The sequence below is a fragment of the Lampetra fluviatilis genome, chromosome 36, assembly GCF_964198595.1.
Source record: "Lampetra fluviatilis chromosome 36, kcLamFluv1.1, whole genome shotgun sequence".
Lineage (NCBI taxonomy): Eukaryota > Metazoa > Chordata > Hyperoartia > Petromyzontiformes > Petromyzontidae > Lampetra > Lampetra fluviatilis.
Window position 1 is genome coordinate 10,562,589 of NC_136310.1, and position 27,900 is coordinate 10,590,488.

At 59.4% G+C, this 27,900-nt stretch overlaps 1 protein-coding gene across 2 annotated transcripts in view; it reads right to left on the minus strand.

Moving 5' to 3' along the window:
* The window catches only part of TNK2 (tyrosine kinase non receptor 2), a 44,197-nt gene that overhangs the window by 781 nt on the left and 15,516 nt on the right, over positions 1 to 27,900 (minus strand). Inside the window, exons 2-18 of one of the 2 annotated variants that reach the window (XM_078873365.1) lie at positions 20,638 to 20,802; positions 19,611 to 19,681; positions 18,084 to 18,290; positions 17,204 to 17,356; positions 16,423 to 16,700; positions 15,027 to 15,153; positions 14,590 to 14,736; positions 14,360 to 14,454; positions 12,076 to 12,121; positions 11,537 to 11,685; positions 11,032 to 11,114; positions 8,937 to 8,981; positions 7,000 to 8,225; positions 6,347 to 6,751; positions 5,478 to 5,573; positions 3,992 to 4,119; positions 1 to 3,364 (exon numbers count right to left, since the gene is read on the minus strand). The exon at positions 1 to 3,364 is cut by the window's left edge and continues 781 nt beyond it. In XM_078873365.1, coding sequence (XP_078729491.1) covers positions 3,358 to 3,364; positions 3,992 to 4,119; positions 5,478 to 5,573; positions 6,347 to 6,751; positions 7,000 to 8,225; positions 8,937 to 8,981; positions 11,032 to 11,114; positions 11,537 to 11,685; positions 12,076 to 12,121; positions 14,360 to 14,454; positions 14,590 to 14,736; positions 15,027 to 15,153; positions 16,423 to 16,700; positions 17,204 to 17,356; positions 18,084 to 18,290; positions 19,611 to 19,681; positions 20,638 to 20,802 — 3,428 coding nt within the window. In that variant the 3' untranslated portion in view covers positions 1 to 3,357. The remainder of the gene's footprint in view (positions 3,365 to 3,991; positions 4,120 to 5,477; positions 5,574 to 6,346; positions 6,752 to 6,999; positions 8,226 to 8,936; positions 8,982 to 11,031; positions 11,115 to 11,536; positions 11,686 to 12,075; positions 12,122 to 14,359; positions 14,455 to 14,589; positions 14,737 to 15,026; positions 15,154 to 16,422; positions 16,701 to 17,203; positions 17,357 to 18,083; positions 18,291 to 19,610; positions 19,682 to 20,637; positions 20,803 to 27,900) is intronic. The other variant, XM_078873366.1, reaches the window with a different exon arrangement.

Below are 27,900 nucleotides of genomic sequence, written 5' to 3' on the forward strand. Positions count from 1 at the left end.
TTCGCGGGCCTCATACGGCCCGCGGGCCGGACGTTCCCCACCCCTGGCTTAGGTGTACACACGTGGTACTCATTGAAGGCCGAATCGACCTAGGAGAGGCCCAGGACCGGTTCAAATATGTCACCGAGCGGGAATTGAACTCGGACCGCCGGTTTGGTAGCGCGGTGCCCCAACCACCGAGTCGCCGCTCTCGACTGAATAGACACGCAGCACACACGGCATAAACACAGCATACACGACACAGCACACACATTACACACACACACAAGCAGCACATAGCCACTAACACTGAGAAAAACCTCGCCTGCACAGCACACACATTCATTACATCGCCCACTACGAACAGATGCCCCCCACCCCCCAACAGATTCAATTTGCCCTCTTTAGACAGAGACTGTAACAGGATAGCAGCCGCGCTTGTGCCTCTAGAAGCCTCGTTCCGCACCTCTCACACCGCCACTACACCACCTCGGGCGGTGCCGTGGCGTTCCGTACCTCTTACACCACCACCACCGAACGACGACAACAACAACGACGGCGGTCCACCAACAAAACTTATGGACACATCCACGCCGGCCTACAATACTGCCCTGCACGCGTGCACGTCTACAACAAAACCACGGTCCTGCGCCCTGCCACTGTGGGGTCGCTGTGGGGGCCACCGCGCACCAGAGGCGGACCTCGACGCCTCCAACACGGGAGATGGGCGAGCGGGTCACCTGCACGCGCGTTCACGCACCCAATACCGCTCGCGCAAGGTCATTACGGCGCACGGGAGGCAGCACTACGTGCATCGGTTAAAGCCGCTCCTAGTTATTTTAGCACGCCGCCACCCAACGCGGCTTGGTGAAGGCGGAGGGCCATAGGCGTGGGAGCGTAGAAGCGCGGTACAACGACGGCGTTGCTGCACTGCCTAGCGCCGACTGCCACGTATCCAGCAAGCGTGGAATGCCGAGCCAACGCTGGCACCAATGGGACCAACCACGTGTCAACGTTGGGCCCAACGGTTCCAACCACGTACCCAACGTCGGCCCAACGTTGACCCAATGCTCGATGGGTACCGGGCAGCGCAGCTCCACAGTCGCGCACACAAACCCAGGCGCGCACGGCGGTCACGCCGTCATCCGAGCGCCGTCCGGGACCAACAACCCCGCTGAGCTTCCGAGATGGGTTGGGTGGCGCGTTCTGCGCGACGTGGCCGGTCACACCGCGGGTTTGCGAATCCAATGACCGATCAAGTCTCCCGCAGTTGCCGGGTTTAACGCCAACACCAGGGGAGTAGCCGGCACACCCAGCCTCCCCTACCGCGATGTCAGTTCCCACGGTACGGCGATCTCGGTCGTGACGACCGTCGCGATGTCGGCGTCACCGGGCAAGGCCGCGTGGCACCGCCGTCGTGATTTTGCCCCACGTCCAGTCTGAATGTGAAGTTGACTTCAAAGTTCCTCAGCTGCATTTCGCTCAACCTAGAGCTGGTCAATAAGCCGTACAATCACCGCAACTTTACAAAGTGTAATGCTTGCAGAGCACATGCTGTCAGTTGCGCACGCGATATGCGTGAATCATGAAATGAACGGCTGTGCTAGAAACAACCGATGGCATCGTGAACGCCACGCTGCCACTTGCACCGGGATGCCTTTTGGAAAGCGCTAACTTTATGCAAGGATGTTAATTGATTTGTAACGGATGATATCGTGCTTGTCGGCGAATACCTTTTCAGGAAATAAAAACAAACGGGCGATACGATTTTATCCCGCGATAATAATAAAAAAAGATAAAAGGCGCAACCCTGCAATTACTTGCGGATATCGCTGGTGAGAGAAGGGCCTTCTCTACAGAGAGGTATTTGGCCTACTCTTCCACACTGGCCGGACGTCCTTGAATAGCTGGGAGTACTCACACTGTTACCCCTGCACACGTGACCTGCGGTGAAGCACCCACTCGTACTGCGCAGCAGACAGACGCAAGAGGAGGTGGAGCGGGGCGGGGATTATTTTTGACAAGAAACCTGCACCGTCGTTTTCAACTGTCGCCGCCGCCTGGAGATCGAATGGAACCGGCGGGTTGCAAGTACAACCCGCCGCTGACCGACGACACGTGGATCGTACGTCGCGCGACATATCGACGCATCGTCGCAACAAACTACCGGTTGTCTACAAACGCACAGAGCTGCAAGTTGCCACGCGCCACGCGCCACGCACCCCTCGTCACAAAAGCCAGAAGGGGCACACGCGGCGCTCGGCAGCGGAGGGGCTCAGCAGTTTCCACGTCGCTCGCCCGCGGGTCGGGAGCGTCATCTTGCTGGTGATCTAAACCGGGGCCCGCCAGACCCCAGTCTCCCCGGGTGGCCGCGGCGTGGCCGCTCGCCACCGTGGCAGGAGATGGAGGCGACCGCACAGACGACGACGATGGCGGACGCGAGAGCATGGCGCGGCAGATTGCCCGCGCGTTGCCGCGGACACAGGCGAGAGGATCGACCTTTGGTGAAATGTTGAAACTCAACGGCGGGGAAAAACGTCAGCCGCTGCAAGTGCCTGCTCACGCCACTCCTGGTGGAGAGGACTTTGGCCCACTCTCGCATGCCGGCAAGACATCTTGGAGGTACCCACACTTTACGCCACCGCACGTAACCTGCTGATCGACTAACCGTCGCGTATCCACTTGTATTACTGGGATGACAGAGCTGGGGGGGGGGGGGTGGGGGGGGCAGGGGGTTAATATCCTTTGCGGCCCGTTTCACAAAGGGGGTGTGAGCAGGGACCGTGTGAAATTAAATCTGGGGCCCGTGTGAGACGCGGTCTCCTGACGTGCCCGCCCGGCGTGCCGGACGTTCCCCACCGTGGTTTCATTGATGACGGCGGCAGCGGTGGTGGTGGGATCTTGGTGGGTGACGCAGGGTTGGTCCGAGTCAACTCCACAGGAATCCATTTCTGCACATTGTGTAACGATTGCAATTGTTGGAACAACAACAAAAACAAGGTCAACACAACTCTGCTATATTAACTCTGCTATATTAAAATCATATTTTTTTCCTCTTCTCCCCACCGACTGGCATGGATATTTAAACAAACAGTAAATAAATATACGGGATGCCCCGCGGGGTGGTGGGGATAGGCGAGGCCTAAAGACAGGGCCCAGCTGTGCTGGTCCCAGAATAATCAGCAGCAGCAGCAGGAGCAGCAGCAGCAGCGGCGGCCGCCGCGCCACGCGGTGACGACGGCACATTCATTCCGCCGCCCGTCCTCGCGTCAGGGGGACCCAACCCCGTGCAGGACGCCCGCCCCCTTCACTCCCAGCGGGGCGGTGTCCCCCTTCACCCCGGCCACCTGGGCCCCGCTCGGACCGCCGGCGGAGTCGTCAGCGCCTGCGGAGCACAACACGCACCGCACGCGGCGTCACGGGCAAACCCGGCTAACGGCAAGGTCGCCCCCGGCGGACCCGACCATCTCCAGCGAGCCCGACTGTATCGAATCTGAGAAGCCAAGCAGGCTTGAGCCGGGTTTAGTCACTTCGATGGGAGACCGCCTCGTGGTGGCGGCTTGGAGCTGCGGGACGATCAGATTGAAAATCCGACATTAAATCCGTGCGTGCGAGTGGTTTCCCCTCCAACCCCTCCCCCGCCCGACTTCTCTGCGGTCCTTTTGGATCGTCGCTTGGTTATTTTTTTGTCCCCCGTCTCAACTGCGCGGTTCACCTCCGTTAATCCTGAGCAAAACCCCAGCGGCGGGGAGAATTCGTGCGGCTCGAAAACGAAGTCGCATACACGCACGCACGCGATTCGACAACGCGCCCCCCACCCCCCCGTAACATGCGAGAATCATCAGTTCGAATCGATGATGAATTCGTTGATGCAAGCACACCAGCCACGGGCTTCTCGCATTCGACGAGGCCCTGCTACTGGGGAGGAGGCTCACGGTGGGCGGAGTGGGGGGGCGGAGTGGGGGGGCAGAGGGGGTGTGTTGGTGGGGGTGGGGTGGGGGCTCCAGGGTACCGGTAGCGCAGGGAGCTGTAGTGCCCGAGCAGGAAGCTGCTTGCCAGCTCCAGGTTCCAGTCGAATTTCTCGAGGATTCGCTGGCACTCGGCCCGGCTCTTCAACCCCAGGCAGAAGAGCTGCTCCACCTGACACGTGGTACCACCAACATCATCATCATCATTTATTATTATTATTATTACGCTGGTTTACCCAGCAAAACTATCACTGAATCTTAAGACGTTTATTCAGGAGGGTCCTGCCAAGTTTTCGCAGTAGGGGGCGATGTTGCCGCTGCTGTGAAATTCATTTGCAGGTACAGTATTTGTTTTTAGCACTGAGAAAGTGACAGCCAATACCAGTTACATTGTATGGAGTTTTTTTGTTTAGAATGGGAGGAAACTGGAGAACCCGAAGGAAATCGATGCAGAAAAACGGGAGAACAGACAAACTCCAACAACAACAACAATCGCCATTCGCCACTAAGCGGCACCTGTGCCAGGCCAGGTGCACTTTAAGTCCACGTGAAGTGTCGAACGTTCACTAACAGGAGGTCAAGGAACAGACCCGGGTACCATTTGTTGACTGACTGAGATGACCGGCAGATGCACCACCTGTGCCCCCTACTGTGCCAACTTTCTGTCTTTTAGCTGCCCGGCGCTCCGCTCGTTGTTGTGAGCGTCGCTCCCCTGCCCTCCATTGTTGCTGGAGGGCGACTGCCTCCAACTGCCCAGCAGCGTCCTTCACAAGTCTCCTCCATAGAGGTCGATCTTGACACCACTGGTGCCAGTCGTCGGCAAGTCCACTCAGCTCCACATCCTCCCATATCGCAAAAGTTAATCTCTTCTCTAGCCCGTGCCACACCCGTTAAGCTCCCTCTATCCGGCTGAACAAAAGCTGTTTGGGCATGCGGTGGCTGGGCATGCGGTGGCTGGGCATGCGGACTACATGACCCAGCCACTCACTCGCTCACACCCACGCTCAGACACTCTCCCTCGTACTCTGCACAACAGGGGAGAGAACATCACAAACTCCGAGCAGAAAGGAACCCGAGAGGGGAATCTAACTCAGGGCCTTCTTGCTGCGAGCCGCAAGTGTCACCACTACGCTGCTGCCACGACCCTGCCGCCCCCATCGTCGCACGACGCGTCACGCGAACACGCGGCCCTGCCCGTCGCACCGTCAGAACGCTCGCTCGCACGTCACGCATCGCACACTGTGTGTGTGTGCGCGTTGAGGTGGTGGGCAGCGGTGGCTCAGTGGTCAGCACGCTGCGCGATAAACCCAGCAAGGCGAGTTCAATTCCTGCCAACGCCGGTGACGATTATCTGAACCAGTCTTAGCCCTCCCCAACGTCGACTCAGCCTCAAATGAGTGCACGGTGCGGTGTTTGAACATCGCCGCTGGGGAGACAGAGGCAACCCGGGGGTGGTGCTGGCCGCCCAGCCCCTCGTGTGCCGTGCCGGCCTTCACAGCGGCTCGCTAACAGCAGGCAGTGCGCGCGTACCTTGAGGTAGTGCGCTGCACGGGGCACGTCCCACAGGTGCGCCTGCAGCGCCGCCTGGCACTCGTCCGTCGTGACCCCATGGACCAGCAGCTGCACCTGCACGCACGGACACAAACATCCCCCGTGCACCCTTTAACATACCGCTGTGGCCGACACCATGCCCGGCCGCCTTTATCTCCCCAATTGCGATGTTCACAAGCCGCACTAGGTACTCATTTAAAACCGAGATGACCGAGAACCGGTCCAGAATTCACTCGCCACCTATATTAGCTGTGGCCGGGAATCAAATTTCGTAGCGCGGCACGCTAACCACCGCAGCACCATTCCGCATGCATGCACGCACACGTGCACGCCTGCTCCCACGCACGCCTGCTCCCACGCACGCCTACGCACAAATTCCTCGGGCCCAGGCACCCAACCTGCCCGCGGGGTGCCGTCACGGCACGAACGAGCGGTGAGTCGCAGAGGCTTGTGTTTGAAGCCCCAGTGGCTGGCCGCTCTGATTCAAACTGCGGATGCATTAACCGTAAATAGGTGATGGTATCTGAAGATGAGGAGGGCACGCCTGCCGGCGTCACGGTCCAAATTTGCCAACATTTCATCGCAAATCACTTGAATGGGTGAAAGCCACGTTGCAACATTGGCCCCCCCCTACTGGCCGACACATTCCTGCTCGCGGTGCCGAGCCGTCTTGGGCCACACAGGGGATAGCTGCCGCTGTGGCTGCCCCATCGAATGTTCCGAGGCGCGATGCTCGGCCCGCTCTCGGGGTTTGCCGGGGCAGCGGAGGCGAGCGACCGCGTCGGCGCGTCTCGCGTCGCAAACGGCTACGAAGGGCCGTAGCCGGAAGGCGGCCGGCCGCCGTGTACCTGGCCGATCTTGTCCTGGGGCGTCTGGGGATCCGCCGCGCTGCCGACGCCGCCCCCCACTCCGCCGCTCCGCTGGCCCCGCTGTCCCGCCCGCGCCAACGGCAGCGCCAACGGCAACGCCAGCCTCAGGGCTCGCGCGTCGGGAGGAGGGGCGACCGTCGGGGTCGCGACGACCACGCCGCCGCCGCCGCCGCCGCCGCCTCCGCGCTCCTCCATGCCGAGCGGCCGCACGGCGGCCGTGACGGGCCTCCTGGCGTCGCCGTGGCGGTGCCCACCGCCAGCCCCCGGGAAGTGCGACGCGCCCCCCGCTTCGCCCGCCGCCCCGACGGCGCCCACGGCGCCCGTTCCTCCTCCTGGCACGCCTCCGGGCTGCTCGGGGAGCAGGTAGTAGTGCGTGGAGCTCACCTGGGGCGTCAACGCCGGAGACGGTAAACGACATTGGGCCTGACGAGGGGCTACGACCGCGATACGCGAGCCAGCGGTCGTTCACGTCCGCCGCGTCGTCGTGCTCGGGGCGTCGGGACCGCGCGTTCGCGAGTCGAACCGCTCTCGGCCCGTCGTAAAGAAACGTCCCTCGTGCGCGCGTGGCCGGCGAACCGCACGGAGCGCCGTGCCACGGGGACTCGCGAGGGCTCCGCTCAGCCAGCGCTCACCTGCTTGCCGTCGCGCATGATGGGCAGGATGCAGGGCCCTCGAGCTCCGGGAGCGCCGAGCGACTCGGGGAAGAGGTCGGGGGTCGTTCTCTCTCGTGCGCAGCTCAGCTCCGAGTGCGACTGCGACAACGGCAGGAAGAGGCCGAGGCCGCCGCCGCCTCCGACTCCCCCCGCGCCGACGGTAGGCCGGGGGTACGACACGGAGCTCACGCTGCCGCGCCGGTCCGCCGGGAATCCGCAGGGGCTCGGGGTGCGCGACGCGGGGAGCGACGACGCGGGGAGCGACGACGCGGACTCTCGCGGCGGGAGGCGCGGCGCCGCGGAGGCGCGGCCGCCCCAGCCGCCCCCGCAGGGCGCCGTCGCGTCCGGCTCCAGGGGTGCCCTGGGCGGGACCCGCGGGGTGGAGGAGAGCGAGGATCGGGCCGCGAAGACGGAGGGCGGCAGCAGGCGCGGGTTGGCGGGCAGCTCCAGGCTGGCCAAGCACTCCCTCTGCAGCTCGGCGAAGAGCTCCACCGCCTGCCGCGGGTCGGGCCCGCCCCCCCGCTCCCCGGCGCCCGTCCCCCGGTCGTCGCGCGGGCGCCACGCCGGCGCCTCGGCCTCGAAGGCCGGGTTGGCCTCGCCGCGGGCCGCGGGCGAGGCCGGGCCGTCGCGGGGCCACGGGGAGCCTCGCCCGGAGCCCGCGGCGGGGGCGTCGGGAGCGAACCCCGCGTCGCCGCGGCAGGCGTCTCGCTCGTCCTCGCGGGGGACGCAGTCGTAGGGAGGGGCGCCGTCGGGCGAGCAGAGCTCCCAGCCCGAGAGGGAGATGGGGTGCAGGGGGCGAGGCAGGGAGCGCGTGGGGCTCGCGGGGGGGGAATTGCCCAGCAGGCAGCCCGAACCCGCGGACAGCGAGGGGAGCGCCGAGCGCGGGCGCGGCGGCGCCGGCCCCTCGTCGCTCAGGTCGATGAGCGACACCTCCTCGCAGAAGGCGCTCATGGTGCGATCGCGCGACCGCTCCGAGGGGACCGCGGCCACGCGAGCCGAGGGGCGCGCGGCGCCGCGGTGCGGCCGGGGGAGCGCCAGCCTCCTGAGGTTGAGCTTGCGCACTCCGCCGGACTCCCCGCCGCCGCCTCCGCCTGTCACTGGCGGCACGGAGCCCCCGCCGCCGCCGCCAGCGCCGCCGGAATCGCGAGCGGCCGAGGGGACGATCTCCCCGATTTCCTCCGCGGCCACGGGGTCGTACAGTGGATCTGCACGCACGGACGCGCAGACACAAACACGAAGGCATGCAGCTCGGTCACGCGCAAGTACGCAGGCACTATGACGTATTAACACACAAGATGCGTGAAGACACTCGCGCACAAGTATGCAGATATCGGCAGATGCCCCCACAATGGTCACCATTCACCACGAAGTGGAGGTGATGTCCTCACGGCTCTTGTGGCAGCCTAGGTGCCACCCTCTGTTGTTGCTGGAGGGCGACTGCCTCCAACTGCCCAGTAGCGTCCTTCAAGAGCCTCCTCCATAGAGGCCGATCTTGACACCGCTGGTATCAGCCGCGCCCGTTTAGCCCCCTCTATGCGGCCAAACAGAAGCTGCTTGGGAAAGCCGTGGCTGGGCATGCGGGCTACGTGACCCAGCCAACGCAGCATCGACTGCCAGAGGAGCTTGCCGATAATAGGCACTGCTTTCAGCACTTTCAAGCGTCTGTGAGCTCCTTGAACTGCGATCCAGCTGGTTAGCGGTGGTGGCGGTGGTGGCGGTGGTGGCAGTAGTAGTGGTGGTGGCGGTGGTGGCGGTGGTGGCAGTAGTAGTGGTGGTGGCGGTGGTGGCGGTGGTGGCAGTAGTAGTGGTGGTGGCGGTGGTGGCGGTGGCAATAGTGGCGGTGGTGATGGTGGTAGCGGTAGTGGCGGTGGCGGTCGTAACAACGGTGGCGGTGGCTATCGCGTCGCCGTGCTTACTGCTGCCCATGATGGCCGGCTGTGGGGGACGAGGTGGGGGCTCCTCTACCCCAGCAGCATAAAGCAGCAAGGAGACAGAGAGAGAAAAGGGGAGGCACAGAGGTTGAGCAACGACAGGGGGGGAATGGAACACAGTGATGGAACGCAATGCCGTTAGTGAGCGGTTAGAGAGCGCGCGACACACACACACACGGCAAGTGTGCGACACACACACACGGCGAGCGTGCGACACACACACGGCAAGTGTGCGACACACACACACGGCAAGCGTGCAACACACACACACACGGCAAGTGTGCGACACACACACACACACACGGCGAGCGTGCGACACACACACACACACACACGGCGAGCGTGCGACACACACACACACGGCAAGAGTGTGCCACACACACACACGGCGAGGGTGCGACACACACACACACACATACACACGGCAAGAGTGCGACACACACAAACACACGGCAAGAGTGCGACACACACACACACACGGCAAGAGTGCGACACACACACACACGGCAAGAGTGCGACACACACACACACGGCAATAGTGCGACACACACACACACGGCGAGTGTGCGACACACACGGCAAGTGTGCGACACACACACACACGGCGAGCGTGCGACACACACACACACGGCAAGTGTGTGACACACACACACACATGGCGAGCGTGCAACACACACACACGGCAAGTGTGCGACACACACACACACACGGCGAGCGTGCGACACACACACACACACGGCGAGCGTGCGACACACACACACAGCAAGCGTGCGACACACACACACACACACAGCAAGCGTGCGACACACACACACACGGCGAGCGTGCGACACACACACACACACAGCGAGCGTGCGACACACACACACACACGGCGAGCGTGCGACACACACACACACACACGGCGAGCGTGCGACACACACACACACACGGCGAGCGTGCGACACACACACACAGCAAGCGTGCGACACACATACACACACGGCGAGCGTGCGACACACACACACACGACGAGCGTGCGACACACACACACACGGCAAGAGTGCGACACACACACACACACAGCGAGCGTGCGACACACATACACACATGGCGAGCGTGCGACACACACACACACACGGCGAGCGTGCGACACACACACACACACACGGCGAGCGTGCGACACACACACACACACACAGCGAGCGTGCGACACACACACACACACAGCGAGAGTGCGACACACACACACACGGCAAGTGTGCGACACACACAGACACGGCAAGAGTGCGACACACACACACACGGTAAGAGTGCGATACACACACACGGCAAGAGTGCGACACACACACGGCGAGCGTGCGACACACACACACACGGCAATTGTGCGACACACACACGGCGAGCGTGCGACACACACACACGGCAAGCGAGGCGTTAGTTAGCTGGTAGTGAGTGAGCTGCCAGGAAATTAACTCTTAGTGACTGAGCTGTGAGTGAGCCTGAGTGAGCCATTGGTGAGCACACCCCACTGACAAAGACAAAGCCCCCCCGATATAGCCTAAACAGGCTGTTGGGGCAAGTGCTGTTAGCGAGTAGGACCTATAACGGCCGACATGGCACACGAAAGGGGTGGGTGGCCAGCAACACGCCCGGATGCTTTTGTCTCCCCAGTGCTAGCGATGTTGTTTACACACCGCACCAGGTACTCATTTGAGGCCGAGCCGACCTAGGGGAGGCCCAGGACCGATTCAGATTATTGTCACCGGTGTTAGCCGTGAGCGGGAATCGAACTCGGGTCGCCGGGTTCGTAGGCACAGCGTAGCGATAACCACCACGATACCCGCTCCCCGTGCACACTCCAGCGAGCACGCACGCACAGACACGCACGCACAGACACGCACGCACAGACACGCACGCCGCGTGCGGAGAGCCGTCAGTAAACGAGCCGCTTGTGAGCTGCGAGCGAGCGGCCCGTGAGCGATTGGGGAGCGTTGCCCGGCGGACGCGCCCTGCCGTGCGGAGCGGGGCCCACGTCACCGGGCACCGCTGTGCATCGCGGAGATCGCGGGACCGCGTGTGGGGTTCCCCCAGCACTCACTCCGGACACGGCCGGGCAGGGAGGTGGGCAGCGTGGCTCCCTGCAGCACGTCCGGTGGCTCCATGGGGTTGCCCAGGTACAGGCTACGCGCACACACACACACACAGAGATCCCCCCCGTATAGTCTGAGCAGGCTGTTGGGGCAAGTGCTGTTGGCGAGCGGCACCGATGAAGGCCGGCACGGCGCACGTGGGGGTGGGTGGCCAGCACCACACTCAGTGGCGATGTTTACTACACACCGCGCTAGGTACTCATTTAAGGTAGAAAACACACGCACGTATACACACGCTCCCACACACACAGAGGGTCACACGCTTGTTGGTGTGGTGACTGGGGGTCAGTGTGGTGAGTGAGGGTCAGTGTTGATCTCACGCACTCGTCTGTGTAGTGAGGGTGATTGAGGGTGATAGGGTGAGCAAGAGTGAGGGTGGTTGAGGGGGAGTGAGGGTGAGCGAGGGTAAGAGGGTGACAGGGCGAGAGGGTGAGCGAGGGTGAGCGAGCGTACTCGTCGATGCGGTCGGGGTGGCCCCAGCTGTTCTCGGGCCGCACGGCGCCGTGCCCCGTGTGGATGAAGCTGTTCTTGAGCGGGAGGCTGATGTCGTGGGCCGAGAGCCCGGCCACGGCCGTCACCACGTTCCGTGGGAAGGGCCCCACCTGCGGGGCCCGTCACCAGGATCTCAGCGTCGCGGCCGGAACGTCGCGGCCAGAGCGTCACAGGAGATTTGGGGTGAACCGAAGATCGGGTGGGCGGGGTGGAATTTGAGGGGGGAGGAGGATTGGTGGGGGGGGTGGAATTTGCGGGGGCGGAGGATTGGTGGGGGGGGGGTGGAATTTGAGGGGGGCGAGGGATTGGTGGGGGGGGGTTGAATTTTAGGGGGGCGGGGGATTGGTGGGGGGGGCGGAATTTGAGTGAGGCAGGCGATTGGTAGGGGGGAGGAATTTGAGGGGGACGGGGAGTGGTGGGGGGCGGGAGTGAGCATCTCATTCCTTGCGCCAGGGCCCATGCCAACCGCACCACCGGTTTCGGGCTCTTCCCCGACTCACCTGCAGCGTCCGCTTGTTCTGTCCACGCCACCAATAATTCTCAGCTCTGAAAGCACAAACGCACGCACGGACGCACGGACGCGGACGCGCGCGGTCAAAGGTCTCCGTGCGAGCACGGCGAGCGGCGCTCGGGGCAGGTACTGTTCGCGAGCACCCATTGAGGGCGGCGTGGCACGTTCATTCGTGCGTTCACACTCGCACGCTCCATCGCACAAATTCGCACAGCGATGCGTACACACAGCGCACACCTTGTGCTGACAGGGGCATCTATAAAATATAAAACTAAACTGTACATTTTCCCAGGTAAGGCCCACTGAGCTATATAGCTATTTTTTTCAGAAGCGACCTGGCCTCAAATGATAGCTCAACGCAGTAGCTTATCACGTGGAAATGTACAGCAGGAAATAACCGGAGGACCCGGAGAAAATTCCACGCGACCACGGGGAGAGAGGCACGCAAACGCCAAATATGCAGCAGGCGTCAAGGTCGGGATCGAAACCACGACTTCCTGCATACCAGGCGAGGGAGTTAACATCCCCCCACGGCGGGGAATCCCCCTGGCCGGACTGCGGCAGACGATCGGATTGGGGGCCGAGAGCCGAGAGGTGACCGGAGGAAGGCGCTGTGGTGTGTGGGGCGAGCGCCGCTCTCAACGTCAATCAAACGGGCGAGAGCGCCTGCTACTCGCGTCCGTTCCTCCGGCGCAAACGCCATCGCAGCAGGGAGGAAGGAAGGCACTAGTTGAGTGTTTCACAGGCGGGCATCAGTCTGCAAGAGCGCGATGCTGCTCTGCCGGTTTTACCCGACCGGGTAGTTTGAGGGTAATTCGATCTCCCCCTCGGTGCAGCCCGCGCCCCGTCCGTGGGTGCTTCATTCCTCCGCTATGGGAGCCGCTCAATCGGCGAGGCTGTGGGGTGGCGCCACGCGTCCGCAGCTCCGGCGGCGGCGTAGGAACGCGCTCACCGCTCAGTATATATGCCGAGTTAAGTCGCCTCCACTTGTTCGAGTCCCCTTACAAAAGATGAATCTGATCACTTACTTCGGCCTTTTCATTGCGTTGACCTTGGTTCGGTCGCGCTGTGTCGTCGTTAAACTACTAAACTGCTCAACAATATTTAATTTGACCAGGTAAGGCCCACAGAAGCGACCTGGCCAAAATCAATAGCCCCAACAAAGTGGCTTATCGCGTGGAAATGTATCGGACCCGGAGATAAAATCCATGTAACCACGGGGAGACACGCAAACTCAAAATATGCAGGCGTCAGGGTCGGGATCGAACCCACGACTTCCTGTATACCAGGCGAGGTAGTTAACATCTCGCCACCGTGGCATCTTGCGAGATGCTATATTCTTTTTTTGTTCATTGATTGTTCCGTCCTGCACAGCGTCGTGAACGACGCGATATAAAAATCCATTATCATCATACCTGTCAACCGACACGGTTTACCCCGTATTCTTGTACAGGGAAATTTGTATTTGTATGCGTTTATTCCTTGTGATGGGCCTTTGTAGGGTGAACACTGAGATTTATCAGGGCATGGGATGACCAATAAGGTCTGAATTGGTCTGCAATAAAGTAGGGCACTGATAAGGGGTTGACAGCGACGTCACATTCTTGTTATGATTGTCAAACTTGGAACGCGACGCCGGCTCACAACGGCCTCCTCCTCTTGGTGGAATAAAGTCACGGGATCTGTGACGTCCGCATTGAAGCAGGCGGCGAGTGTTTTGGGTTCAAAAGTTCCCTAAAGTGGTTTCCCCCGCTGCTCGGGTGTTGAGCAATGAGGTCGGTGCTCAAATCCCCTTTACAGCCCTGAACCCGGTTTGCGGAAATTCCACGTTCCTATGACGGGGGCGAGTCTATCTGTAGCACTGTTGGTTTCCAACCCCCCCACCCCTCTACGATATGCTACTCATTTGGCTCATTCCGTCAACCCAGGAGGGACGATGGACTTAGCCCCCAACCGACATTTGACCTCCCGTGACCTTGCGACCACGAGCCGGCCGGCCGGACGGGCCGGCGTTGGTCACCGCACCCGGTTAGTATCAACCGGCGGGCGCCCGGTGGTCTCCAACCGTGAACCTCTGGAGCGCAGTGCAGGGCGCGCTCGCTACCGCCGCCGTGCGCCACCCAGACCCCCCGTCGCGGCCGCCCGTCCTCGCAGGCGTGACGGGCGGGCGTGCGGACGGACGGACTCGCAAAATAATCCAACGCCGAGCCGTGGCGACCGCCGGCGCGCCGCGCGCCGTCACGATGACGCGGAGGAACAGGCGTTGGGCGCACCTCCCCTCCAGCACCGTGATGACGTCGTTCACCTGGATGGAAAGCTTCTCCGCTTCGTGGAAATCCTGCAGTGCCCGCATCTCTGTGGGCTGGGCCTGGGGCGGGGAGAGGAGGACACGGCGGGGGGGCGAGGGGCAGCCACGTTATCTATTTATTGACGTCGTTATGATCACTACCCGTCTTTTACCCGGCGAGGGCGAGCCGTGTGCGGTGAGGGTGAGCCGCCGTGCCTCCTTGAGGAAGTCCTTGAGGGCCATGAATGTGGGACGGTCGCCGGGCCTGTGGGCCCAGCACTGCAGCAGCACGTTGTAGATGTCCTGCGGGCAGTCCTCCGGCTTGGGCAGCCGCTCGCCCTCCTTGTCGATCTTGTGCAGGATCTGTCGCGGCACCGTTCCATTGCCGCAGCGTGAACGTCGATAGCGTCGCGATCATCGATGCGATACGATCGTATTACGGGTATGACAATTCAATTATAGCTGCCGGGACTCGAGTATCGCACCAGGGACTCTGGCATGAGCAAGAGAGAGCGAGAGAGAGAGAGCGAGAGAGAGTGAGAGAGTGAGCGAGAGAGAGAGCGAGAAAGAGAGCGAGAGAGAGAGCGCGAGAGAGAGCGCGAGAGAGAGCGTGAGAGAGAGAGCGATCGCGGGGTGTCTGCACGTAGTGGTACCTGGCTGCCGTTGAGGCCCACCCAAGGCTCCTGGCCGTAGGTGAACATTTCCCAGAGCGTGATGCCGAACATCCACGTGTCGCTCGCGTGCGAGAACGTGCGAGTCTTGAGGCTCTCGGGGGCGCACCTAGGGGCCAGGGTGGTAGACGCGGTGAGGAGGGGGGGGGTGGCACACGCAGCGAGGGGGGGGGGCACAGGCCACCGCGTCTTCAGGTGGCTGAATTGAAAGCGTTCACTTTCTCCATCGATTATCCAATCAGAGGCAAGAGGCTACAACGCTGTACAATCACGCGATAAGGTCAGCGGCTTGGTTCAGTTCCAGAAGAGGCTTCCGGCACGCGAAGCAAAACGTCGGACATCATGCCGAACGTCGCGCGGTACGACCCGGGAACGCGTCGGAGACCTGCAGCCAACGCAGGCTCTACCCGCTGCTGGATGAACGACAGGGCTTGTGTGCTCGCCCCCGCGGCAGCCTGCGAGCAAAGTGAACTCGCGGTGATCCGGGGCCATGTGGGGGTTGAAGGGGAGGGCGCGGGGAAGGGTGGCACAGACAAAACACGAGCACGGACGACGCTAGACGAGCGCGAATTCTGCTGCTTTATTCATCGTCCGCATCCTCAGGAGAGCGGTGAAGACTAGGGTATGCGTCGTCCGGTTCCGTCGTTCATTCAAGGCGCCGGTTCACTCGCCCGACAGCTGTGGCCACGTGGCTGGCGAATCGCCGGCCCTCGGCGAGTGAGGAGCGGCTCACGGTTATAAACGTCGTCGTGCGGCGTTCACAAACGCCGATGACGCCGATGTTGCAGTTCACATCTTGTGGTGGTTTGCGTCAATCTCCGGTCGTGTCCCTCAGAGTGGGCTGTGCATTTGAATGTCCGGTAAAACATATTTTTTCCTGAAGCTGCAAAAAGCGAGGTTTTCCTCGCTTTTTGCAGGTTCGGTTTCTGCGATTTTGTGTATACTGTATATAAGCAGCTAACCTACTTCTACCCACAATTCGTTGCGGCTATGCGGTGGGATGTGGTACAGCATCGTGTGTGTACCGTGGACTGAGCGCGCCATTCGGCGGGCAGCTGTCTCCTCGCGCGGTGCATTGTGGGTTGGGTGACCGCTACGCAATTTCGCTTTGCGCGCCCACTTTTTTTTCCCGAAACGGGTCTACCGCACAAAGCGAGGGGAAACCTGCGTACATATATATTTATATTATTATCTGTGCAAAGCAAGGTTAATTCATGACCCCGGGGGATAAATCTGGCGTGTCCTACGAAATAATAAATATGCCACCGGCCGGATCCGATCCGGGGGGAGGGGGCCAATCTAGCGGACTTCGCCGAACGTCTGCGTGAGTTGTTGGGGGGGGGGGGGGGTGCGGGAGGAGGGGTGGGGCGCCACCCACCAGGCGAAGGGCACCTTGCGGTGCTCGGACATGACGTAGTGGTCGTCGTTCTGCGGCAGCGCCCTCATGAGGCCGAAGTCGCCGATCTTGACGAGGTCGCTGGCGGCCAGGAGGATGTTGCGCGCCGCGAGGTCGCGGTGGATGTAGCGCCGCGTCTCCAGGTAGCTCATCCCCGTGGCCACCTGCACGGCGTAGCGGCACAGCGTCGACAGCAGGAAGCGGCCCTGGTTCCGCCGCAGCCGGTCCAGCAGCGAGCCGAGGGGCGCCAGCTCCGTGACCTGCGTGCGCCGGCAGAGACGAACGGCGGTGTGACGCGGCGCTCCAACACCACCATCACCACAACCACCGCCGTCACCACAGCCACCACACGCCGGTCCACCACCACCACCACCACGACTACTGTCACCACGGTGGTCCCACATCACCACTACTGCTCCTGCACCACCAGCATACTGCTCCATCACGGTAGTCCACCACTACCATCAACACCTTCACCACAACCACCACCACCACGCTGGCCCACTACTACAAGTGTTCCACCATCACCACTACTGCTCCACCACCACGTTCCTCCATCGCCACCACCATCACCACAATATTCCACCACCACCACCATCACCGCTACCATTACCACCATCACCACCACCATGATGCTGGTCCACCACCAACAGGGAGGGCAGAGATGATGGAGGGAGAGAGAGAGACATTGCGGAGAGACGTTTGGGAGTTGATGCGGGGGAGGTTTCAGAGGGAGAGAGTTGGGAGGTGATGCAGCACTTGCCATCTTCATGGGGTAGGTGAGGATGACCCCGTAGAGGCGGATCAGGTTGGGGTGGTCCAGCATGTGCATGGTGTTCACCTCCTTGACAAAGTCCTCCAGCGCCTCGGGGGCGCTCAGCATGTCGGTCTTCAGGCACTTCACCGCCACGGGAACCTGCGCACAACGACGACGACGACCTCAGCACCGACTACGAGCATCGCAACGGCGGCGGCCGCGCTGCACGTGGCTGCTGCCCGTGACCCGGCGCTGTGGAGGCAGCAGCGAGGGTTGGTGGGGATCACCGCATGGATGTCGTTGTGAGACTCCTTTATACCCGTGGGTGTCGAAGAGGCGCCGTACTGCTGGCTGGCCAGGAGAAGGCAGCACAGCAAGGGGACTAATCGCCACCTGTTTGCGTCTGTACGGGGATCGAGCGTTGCCCCCTTGCGCGAGGCGTGGAGTTTTCTCCGGGCGCTCCGTTGTCCTCCTCCCACGTGAATAATAAACACGACGACTCGTCGTCATTAATCGGCTGAAAACGTCTCACAAATAAACACTAAATGTAGCAGCGGCATGGTTCTCCTGGATAAACAATGTTCCTATTGTTATTATTAGAACAACAACAACCGCCATGCAGCCCGGTCGCGTCGGGGGGAGCTGGCGGGCGCTTCATCGGGACACAACTGGCGAGATGGCGCGATGGGGGCGATGGGCGCGCTGGTCACGATAGGCGTGACGGGAGCGATGGGAACGATGGGGACGACGGGCAAAATGGACGCCGCCACGACAGTACGATAGGCGTGACGGGAGCGATGGGAGCGATGGGGACGATGGGGACAATGGGGGCGATGCGGATGATGGGGACGACGGGCACAATGGACGCCGCCACGACAGTCCTCACCAGCTGCCCCGAGGGCGAGCACCACTCCCCGCGCCGCACGACTCCAAAGGAGCCGTCGCCCAGCTTCTCCAGCAGGCGCAGCTCCTTCTCGTTGATGAGGCACGTGAGGCTCTGCGGAGGGGGGTCCTGCCCCCCCGGCGTGGGCGACACCTTGCGGAAGGTGAGCGACGGGTGCGACGGGCACTCGCTCTGCTTGCCGATGAACACCTGTGGGCGGGCAAATCGCTCCGGGTGTCGGCGACGCGGTCTCAATCGCCACCGCCAGCTTCACCGCCACGGCCAGCACCGCCACAAGTACCACCAAAACGAAGCTGTCAACGCACACGGTTTACCCCGGATTCTGGAACAGGGAGATTGAGTTTTCAGGTCCATACGGCGGACAGCCGTTTCAATGCGGGTGAAAAAAATTGTCTATTTGTTTGTGTTTCTCCCTTGTGATGTGTAGGTTGAACGTTGAGATGTATAACGGGCATGGGGTGACCAATGAGGCCTGAATTGGTCTGTAATAAGGTAGGGCACTGATAAGGAGTTGACAACTATGCCACCAGCACTACTACCAGCAAAAAACAAAGACAAAAATCCCCCATAAAGCCTTAACAGACTGTAGGGGCAAGTGCTGTTAGCGAGCACCTATGAAGGCCGGAACGGTACATGAGGGGGTGGGTGACCAGCACCACGCCCGACCGCCTTTGTCTCCCTAGTGGCAATGTTTACACACCACACCAAGCACTCATTTTAGGCTGAGTCGACCTAGGAGAGGCCCAGGACCGGTTTAGATAATCGTCACTCGTGTTGGCAATGAGTGGGAATCGAACTCGGATCGCCGTAGCGCAGCCCGCTAACCACTACACTACCGCTCCCCACACCACCACCAGTCACCTGCACCACCAACACCACCTGCACCACCTGCAGTTCACCAGGTGGAGGTATACTGCAGGTGGTGCACTTCACGTGGCCTCCAAATGCATGTAGCCTGGCACAAGCGCTGTGGTGACGTCACCGTCACTTAGTGGCGAATGGCGGCTGTTGTTGTTGGTGGTGCAGGTGGCCTGCTGCTGGTGGCGGCGATTGTTTGAGTTATCGCCACCACCTGGAGGTTACCTGCGTCACTACCACTGCCGCCATCAGGTCACCTGCACCATGGCCGACGATCATGGCGATGAACAGCGTTATCTTCCCAGCCGATAGCGAGTTTACGTAACGTGTAACAATGCTGCCGGGCCGCGCGCATGCGCGGTCGGCGTTTGACGTCGTTGTCATCGCCGAGACGGCTCTGCCGCTGTTCATCGCCGCATTTTATCTTCCCGAGCTACGGGCGACCCTTTCGTCAATTTGCGCGGCCGCCTACAGGACGACCCGCTAACGGCAAAGACACCCGATGGCGCAGCTGCGTTCATATCGGGCCATCTTCTTGCGAGAGTTGCCCAGACCCCCACGTGACAGACAGACAAACGGACGCACAGACGAGCAGGTGGACGGACGGAGGCATTCAACCTCGGCATGGGAAGCATTGAAAAGAGAGGAGACCTTGGGCATCCAGGTCTTGCGCTTGTACAAGGTCCTCCTCCTCTTGACAGCTTCCCAGAGACGCCTCTGGCCTGCAGGCACAGCGCACGCCGCCACCACCACCATCACGCTGCCACCACCACCACCATCACGCCGCCACCACCACCATCACCACCACCATCACGCCGCCACCACCACCATCACGCCGCCACCACCACCATCACGCCACCACCACCACCATCACCACCACCATCATGCCGCCACCACCACCATCACCACCACGCTACCGCCATCACCACCACCATCACGCCGCCGCCACCATCACCGCTAAAACCCACTTGCGGCACTATCGGTTCGCCGCGGACAAACCGTAGGTAGGGTCGACAGAAACTCCGCCGCGGTTGGTCGACTGGCAGGCCGCGTGGTGTGAGAAGGAGGGGAGGGGGTAAAACGTGGGTTGGCGCCAGATTTTTTTTTTTTCCGGTGACGTCCAGCCCACCGTGGAAGAGTAGGCCAAAAGTATCCTCTAGCTAGCGGGGCGCTCCTTTCGAGCTCCCTCGAGCGGAGGGCCCCTTCCGCCGGCAGCGGCGTGAGTGAGCCAATTGCAGACAGTGCCGGATTATCCAAGTAGCCAAAGTAGCACATGCTACGGGCCCCGCACTCTCAAGGGCCCCGCACTATACTCTTTCAAACTATCAATTCCGTTTCAGTGAATCTGCACTTGCTCTATTACTATAGTACTATACCGCCTTCAACTTTTAATAACGACTGGGTGTTTAAGGTGAGCGATTTTTCGTATTATCTGGCTGTATAGCAAATGAAAAAAACACAATTACTTTACTATGCAAGTAAAAAATTTGTGTTTTAATATTTATGCGTTTTTTACATTTATTTAGGGCCCCTTTATAACATATGCTACAGGCACCGCACTAGCTCCATCCGGCACTGATTGCAGCGCCGCTTCCTTTACCCCCTCCAAATATTTACAAACGCGTTCACTTTCTTTTTCCCCAAGCGCGGGGGGTGGCGACGCCGCGCCGCGGCTCACCCGGCTTGCCCATGCCGATCTTCTCCAGGTCATCGCTTTTGACATAGTCGAAGTGCTCGGGGCGCGTCACGTTGAGCTGGTCGCGGACGCGCAGGAAGAATTGCTCCAGCTGCACCTCCTGCAGGAGCTCGTGCAGCCACTCGGAGCTCTCGTCCGGCAGCATCTCTACGCACGCCGACAGGGACCATCGTCACGACCCGACGCGCCGTCTCCCGGCATTCGCGCGTTTTTGTTGTATTCATACGTCGAATATCATCACGAGAGAATCTGGGTGGACGTGCGCAAGTACAGAAGTGGGTGGGGGGAGAGGGGAGGATGGCCGATTGTCTTGATGGCCATTGGAGCGATCTCCACGAGTCCAGCAACGAAAGGGAATAGAAGACTTAACGGCAGATGGTGGCAGACTGTGAAGCAGATCTTGAGGGTCTCTGTGTGAGTTTGTGGGTATCTTGGCGAGTCTGCGGGTCTCCGTGCAAGTCTATGGATCTCCGTGCAAGTCTGTGGGTCTCTCTGTGAGTCTGTGGGTCTCCGTGCGAGTCTCGGTCTCCGTGGGAACCTGTGGGTCTTCATGCAAGTCTGTGAGTCTCCATGCGAGTCTGTGGGTCTCCGTGCGAGTCTGTGGGTCTCCGGGCAAGTCTGTGGGTCTCCGTGCGAGTCTGTGTGTCTCCGGGCAAGTCTGTGGGTCTCTCTGTGAGTCTGTGGGTCTCCGTGTGGGTCGGTGGGTCTCCGTGTGAGTATGTGGGTCTGTATGCGAGTCTAGAAGACATTACAGCAATACGCTCCGCTGCTCCTGATGCGATTATCTGTGCTTGACCACCTCAATGTGAAAATGTAGTTGATGCTCTGCATCTTACATCAGCCATACGAAAGAAGAAGTTAATGTGAGTCTATGGTGGGACATTGTCAGTGTAGATGTTGGAGGTCACCGCGTGTCTCCTGTTCAGCAGCTGCAGGGTCTGGCCGGGGGTAGAACACGTTGGCGAGGCGCGGCACATCAGGCTAGCTTAGAAGAGTAGGCCGAGACAGTTTATTTAGCATTGGCTGTCATGCTTAACCTCCTTCCATTCCGCTCTTAAAGCCTCACCTCTTCTCTATCATCCATTCTCTTCCCTCCTCTCGCCCCTCCACTACATCCTCCTGTCCCTCCGCTAACCTTCCGTGATCCCTAACTACCCCTCTGTCGCGGTCACTCATTCCTCAATCCATGTAGCATGCCCCTGTCAACGACACCACTCCATTCTGCGTCACCGTTATTGTAAGCTACGCCACTGAGCGCCTCGAGTGAAAACGCTCTATGAATGTACATGAGACCGCATCACCGGGCTGTGTGCGATCATCACGAGCCGAGTATTGTACCGACGGTGGAGATGTGCCGGGACAGGCAGCCCTCGGTTCACGCACTTTTGTGGTACGCCATTTTGGAGTAACGCGTCGGCGCTCTGGAAATATTTTAGATCTTTTATTAACGTACGCGAGGCGATTTTCGGAATAACGTCACCCGCAACGCGACGTACTCCCCACCCTCGCCTGGCACTGCGACCCAATGGTGTTGCCGGTGCGGGACGATGACGAAGTGTGAAGGGATAATGAAGAAGGCAGGTGGCTCGGATGGCGAACATCCGGAGTGGAAGGGGGTTATTATTGAGAGGGTACTGTAGCAAGGGACACAGGTCGTTAAGAATTGATGACCGAGTATAATATTGTGGGTGCTTGTATTGTGTTGATATATGCGAGGATAATATAGGAGATTATGTCTGCGAGTGTGAGTGAAATCCCCTAACCCCCTCCTTTACCATTGTTCCTTATGGGTAAAATTGCTTTTGACCTATGCGATTTTGAGATAAAACGTGCGCTTTTCCAGGAACGCCTCTTTGGCGTAGGTCAAGGAATGCCTGTAAATACGAGACGGTGTGACGTTCTGGCAAATTCCAACACGGCACCAAATGCGCCCTTCTCTGAGCGATTCCGACTGCTCCGCCATGATGTTACCACTGAGGGGGGGGGGGGCGGTACGACGGCATGGAAAACGGGTAGCCGCTGCCGGACGGGTTCCCTAGCGGCACGCCCGGGCGGCTTATCGCGGCGCGGTTTGTTGCGCCGCGCTGTCACGGCAGCCACCGGGGGAAGAGCCCCGGTTCGATGACAGGGAAACCCTGCGGCCGGCAACACTTCTTGGCACAACAGGGAGAGAGCACGGCGTGTGCGCATCGCTGTCATGTCTCGTTATTCACCACTCCCCTGCCCCTCTCCCCACCACCCCCGCCCGCACTCCTCCACCTCAACGATGTACAATTGTAGGCTGATGCAGCGCACACCTTGTGCTGACGGAGGGGCATCTATAAACTATAAAACTAAACAGTTTTTTTATTTTAACCAGCTAAGGCCCACTGAGCTATAGGGCTATTTTTCAGAAGCGGCCTGGCCATCACAAATTATAGCTCAACGAAGTGGCTTATCACGTGGAGACATTTACAGCAGCGCAAACGCTCAAAACGCGTGTTGTTGATTCTAAATGTGATGTGATGGGAACCCCCCCCTGCCGCCCCCCCCCTGCCTGCCCCCCCTGCCTGCCCCCCCCCCCCCGGCATAAAATCTGTGAGAAATGAGACCAAACAGAGACATTTCACACGGCCTCGTCACGACGCAGGAGAACCGCCACAACTCTGTGTCACCTGCGTCAGCGCCGAGGAAGTGCCACGGCCGTGCCACCGCTCGCGGCCGGGCCCTCCCCCACGCCCCCGTGGCCGGGCCACACGCGGCAACGCGCGCACTCGCCCCCGGACGTCGTTGCGAGGTCGTTAATCGACAATTCGCGATTCCTCCGAAGGAATTTCTGCCAGTTCCCATGGCCCCCGGCGTCACTTCTACCTTTCAGTGTTTACAGTTTTTTTTCTTTCCCAAGAATGTTTCATTGCACTGTTAGACCGATCGATCCCCGCGCACGATGGCGCGCAGCAATGTGTCCAGCAGCTAAACGCCAATGCGATTTACTTCATGGCCCATGGATTAACATTGCCCATAGACTTAATATTGGCAGTAGGCTAACATTGCCCATAGACTATTCTTATTCCTGTACGTGACAATACGTTCAGGAGATAGACGCCAATGTCGGGCTCTGCTGTTCACGCCGCGAGGGCTTCAGGAGAGAGCTCGTGAATTGTTGTGCCGTTCCTCCTCCTGCAGCCGTGGAAGCAGCGCAGACTACGGTGGCCGATAGTTTGGACTGCACAATACCGCACAGCGCTATGGGTTCGCGCACTGGACTTGACATCCAGAAGTCGCCGGTTCGATTCTATCTCCCGTCGCGGCAGCCAAAACGATGGGGGTGCGCGTTTCTTACACCCCTCCTCCCCGCCCCCCCCCCCCATGTCTATCCAGTGCTCACCAAGCTGCAATGGCTTCCGGTTGCAGAACGAATACATTGTAAGGTGGCACTCATTACACGCAAAGTGCTCGCCACAAACGAACCGAGATACATCGCTGATCTCGTCGAGGAGCATAAACCATCAAGAGAACTCCGGTCATCCTCGCAGTGGCTTTTGGCGAACCATCAAACAAAGACGGTGGTCACCGCATTGCGCGTTGCTTTCAGATGCGCTTCTGCGGCCGTCTGGAACGTTCTTCCCCTTCCGATATGAGGAAGCCACTGAGAGCTGTGTGCACTTTTCAATCATCATCATCTAGATTGACAAACTCATTTATTTAGAACTGATTCTTGTGTCTAGTTTGTTGTCTTTCCCCTGCACCTCTGGCTACGTACGGTGCGAAATAAGCTCAACGTACATACATATATACAGACATCGCCGCACTTAGTCAATCGGCAGGTCGCGTGCGGTGGGGTAAGGTGTGGGAAATCCCTCATATCCTAAGACGCCAACAGCACTTGCCCCGAAAGTTTGTTCAGGCTATATGGGGGATCTTTGTCTTTGTTGTGTTGTTGTGACCTGCAGTGCGGTAAGTAAGAGCATGACTGGGAGTGAGTGCGTGAGTGAATCATTCAGGCTGGCTTGCCAATGATCCATCCTGGCTTTCACCCGGCTGCATTGTGTGAGGAGCTCACAGATCCTTGAAAGATCTGGTCACATCCCCATCAGTGAGCTCCTCCGGCAGGGATGCTGCGTTGGCTGGGTCATGTAGCCCGCATGCCAAGCACGGGCTAGAAATGAGATGGAGTGATGTGGTACAAGAGGATGTGGAGCTGATTGGACTTGGCAATAACTGGTACTAGCGGTGTCAAGATTGGCCTCTGTGGAGGTTCGTGAAGGACGCTGCTGGGCAGTTGGAGGCAACGATAGCAGAGGACGCGAAGTGTCGAAGGCGGAGCCTTCGACACTTCGCGTGGCCTCAAAGTGCACCTGGACTGGCACACAAGCGTCGTGATGACGTCTTTCACCACCAAGCGATTGTTGCAGTTGTTGAGTCGGCGATAGGGCGAGTGAGCGAGCGAGTGAGTGGGTGTGTTGCTGTGACCTGCAGTGAGGTGGTGTGGTTGAACACAGCGTGGTGGATGAGATGAAACAGTGTCTGGCAGCCCGAGTCCTCAACACTGGGGGAAGGAATCAATAAGAGAAGTTCATGGGAACATGCCAAGAATGACTGAATGTGTTTGATCAGCTCTCTGGATACATGTATTACACAAGCATGTAGATTTATGAAAATATCCTAACAGGCGACATGGGGGTATGATTGTACGTGCGTGTGTGCGGATGTGTGGATGTTTCTACATGTGTGTGTAGGTGCACCTAGCTTGGCACAAGCGCCGTGGTGACGTCACCGCGACATCGTGGCAAACGGTGGTTGTTGTAGTTGTCCCGGCGACAATTATCTGAACCGATTCAGGGCCAAGTATAAAATGAGTACCTGGTATGGTGTTTAAACATTGCCATTGGGAAGATAAAGGTGGTCGGGTGTGGTGCTGGCCACCCATCCCCTCGGTACCTTGCCAGCCTTCGTAAGTGCTCCGAACAGCACTTGCCCCAAAAGTCTGTCCCAGGTCCCACCTAACGCTGTGCGCAAGTCTTGGGGGCTCTTTGGCCCTACTTAGCGTAGGTTGGTGAAGATGGGGGGGGGGGGGATGGTCCAGCACTGGTTCAGACATAACCCACTGCTGGCTAATGTTAGCCCTGGCCTGGAATCGAACTCAAGATGACCAGCTTTGCAGCGCAGCGATGCTGCTTCCCCTCCTCCGCACCCACCCCCGATGCCCCTGACTTATGTAACTAGCCTGCACGGCTACACAGGCGATCGTTGTGTCTGTGCGTGCGTGTGTGAATGTGTCTCTTTATGTGTGACAAAGAGCGGAGGCACAGCGGTCGACACGCAGTGCCACAGATGCAATTCCATTCCCGGCCACAGCTAACGTCAGCGGCAATCGTGTGAACCGGTGTTGGGACTTCCCCTAGGTCGACTCAGCCTTCAATGAGTACCTGCTGCGGTGTGTAATCATCAGCAATGTCAGACAAAGGCGGCTGGACACAATGCTGGCCACACCACCCCCTCGTGTGCACCCCGATAGCCTTAATAAATGCTTGCTTACAGCTCTCACCCCACCTGATAGTTGAGGCTACACGTATATATGTGTGTGAGTGTGTGCGTGTCTTTGTAGAGAATTTTTATAATCGCTTGCGGCTGGGGTTGGCATCGTCCCCCACTCCTCCTGATGTCGAGGGGAAATGGGCGAGGTTTAGGACTGTGACTCATGCAGCTGCAATGGCTGCTTTGGGTACACGGTCCAGACCTCCCCAGAGACCCTGGCTGACAGAGGAGGTATTCAGGATGGTTGAGAAAAAGCGACAGGCCCACTCTAATCGTCTACAGCATCCCACGTCAGAGAATGAGGAGGCTTACCGCAGCCTTCGATTGGAGGTTGGGAGAGCCGTAAGGCGCTGCAAGGATGAGTGGTGATCGCGGGTTGCTGAGGAGATGGAGTCTGCCTCAGTGGCCCGCGATCACAAATCACTATTTAACTCCATCAAAAAAGTAACTTGCAGCGCCACACCTATTACCATCATTAGGGGAAAAAACGGTAATCAAATCTCCGACCCCCAGGAACAGGCTTGCAGATTTGCTGAGCATTTCTGTGAGGTCCTGGGGGAGGGGGAACCCCTCAGCCTGGATAACATCGTGGGACAAAAGTGGGGATGACTCTGCTGAGGCTGCGGTGCCTCAAATATTGGAGGAGGAAGTCACCCCCTGTGAGTGGCTGGCTGAGGTGCCATCCGTTGAGGAAGTACTGAAGGCGATCCTGCACAGATGCCATATTTTCTGTCCGTCTGCTACAGCAGAGGTGTAGGGAATTCCAGCAAGACCTACATCTATGCTTTATTGACCTGGTCAAGGCCTATGATACCATCAGTAGGCTTGGGCTCTGGGTTGTTCTTCGTGCTTTCGGAGTCCCTGACCCTCTGCTCACGCTCATTAAGGACCTTCATGATGGTGAGCAGGCCCGGGTAAAACTACGTGGCCAGGAGTCAGAGCCATCCCCTGTACACCTTGGGGTGCGACAGGGATGTCCTCTGGCTCCAACACTATTTAACATATATTTCGACCATGTAGTTAGTGAAGCCTTCAGTAGCTGTACCGGAGGAAATTCCATCTGGTACAGATACAATGGGAGGCTGATCGATGCCCGGGTGCCGTCAAGGGATGGCTCCCTATTGATCAACCACGTTATGTATGCCGACGACCTGGTAATTGCGGCTCACTCAGAGGAGGAGTTGGAGGCGCTGCTGCTGAAACTGGAGTGTGCCACTAGGAGGTGGGGCCTTACCATCAGCCCCACCAAAACGAAGCACCTGCCTGGGTATTTTGTACCATCGGGCACTCCACCCACACAACTGCCAATCGGTGATGGGGCAGTTGTGGAGAGAGTGGAGAGTTTCCCATACCTGGGCAGTGTGCTCATGACCGGCTCTGGTTTAACAGCAGAGGTCTCACTCCGAATCAGTCAAGCGGCATTATCTGTTCATTGGTTGCGTAACCTGGTCTGTCGCTCCGCACAAAGCTTTGGGTCTTCTCGGCCACGGTCATTCCCTCCTTTTTCTACGCTTGCGAAACGTGGACCCCCCTAATGGAACATCTCCGCCGGTTAAAAACATTTAGGCTGGCCTGCCTACAATCAATCCCGGGTATAACCAGACTGGATTGTGTGAACTCACAAATCCTCGAAAGATCTGGACAAAGTCGCATCGGTGAGCTCCTCCGGCAGGCAAGGCTGCATTGGCTGGGCCATGTAGCCCGCATGCCCAGCCACCGCATGCCTAA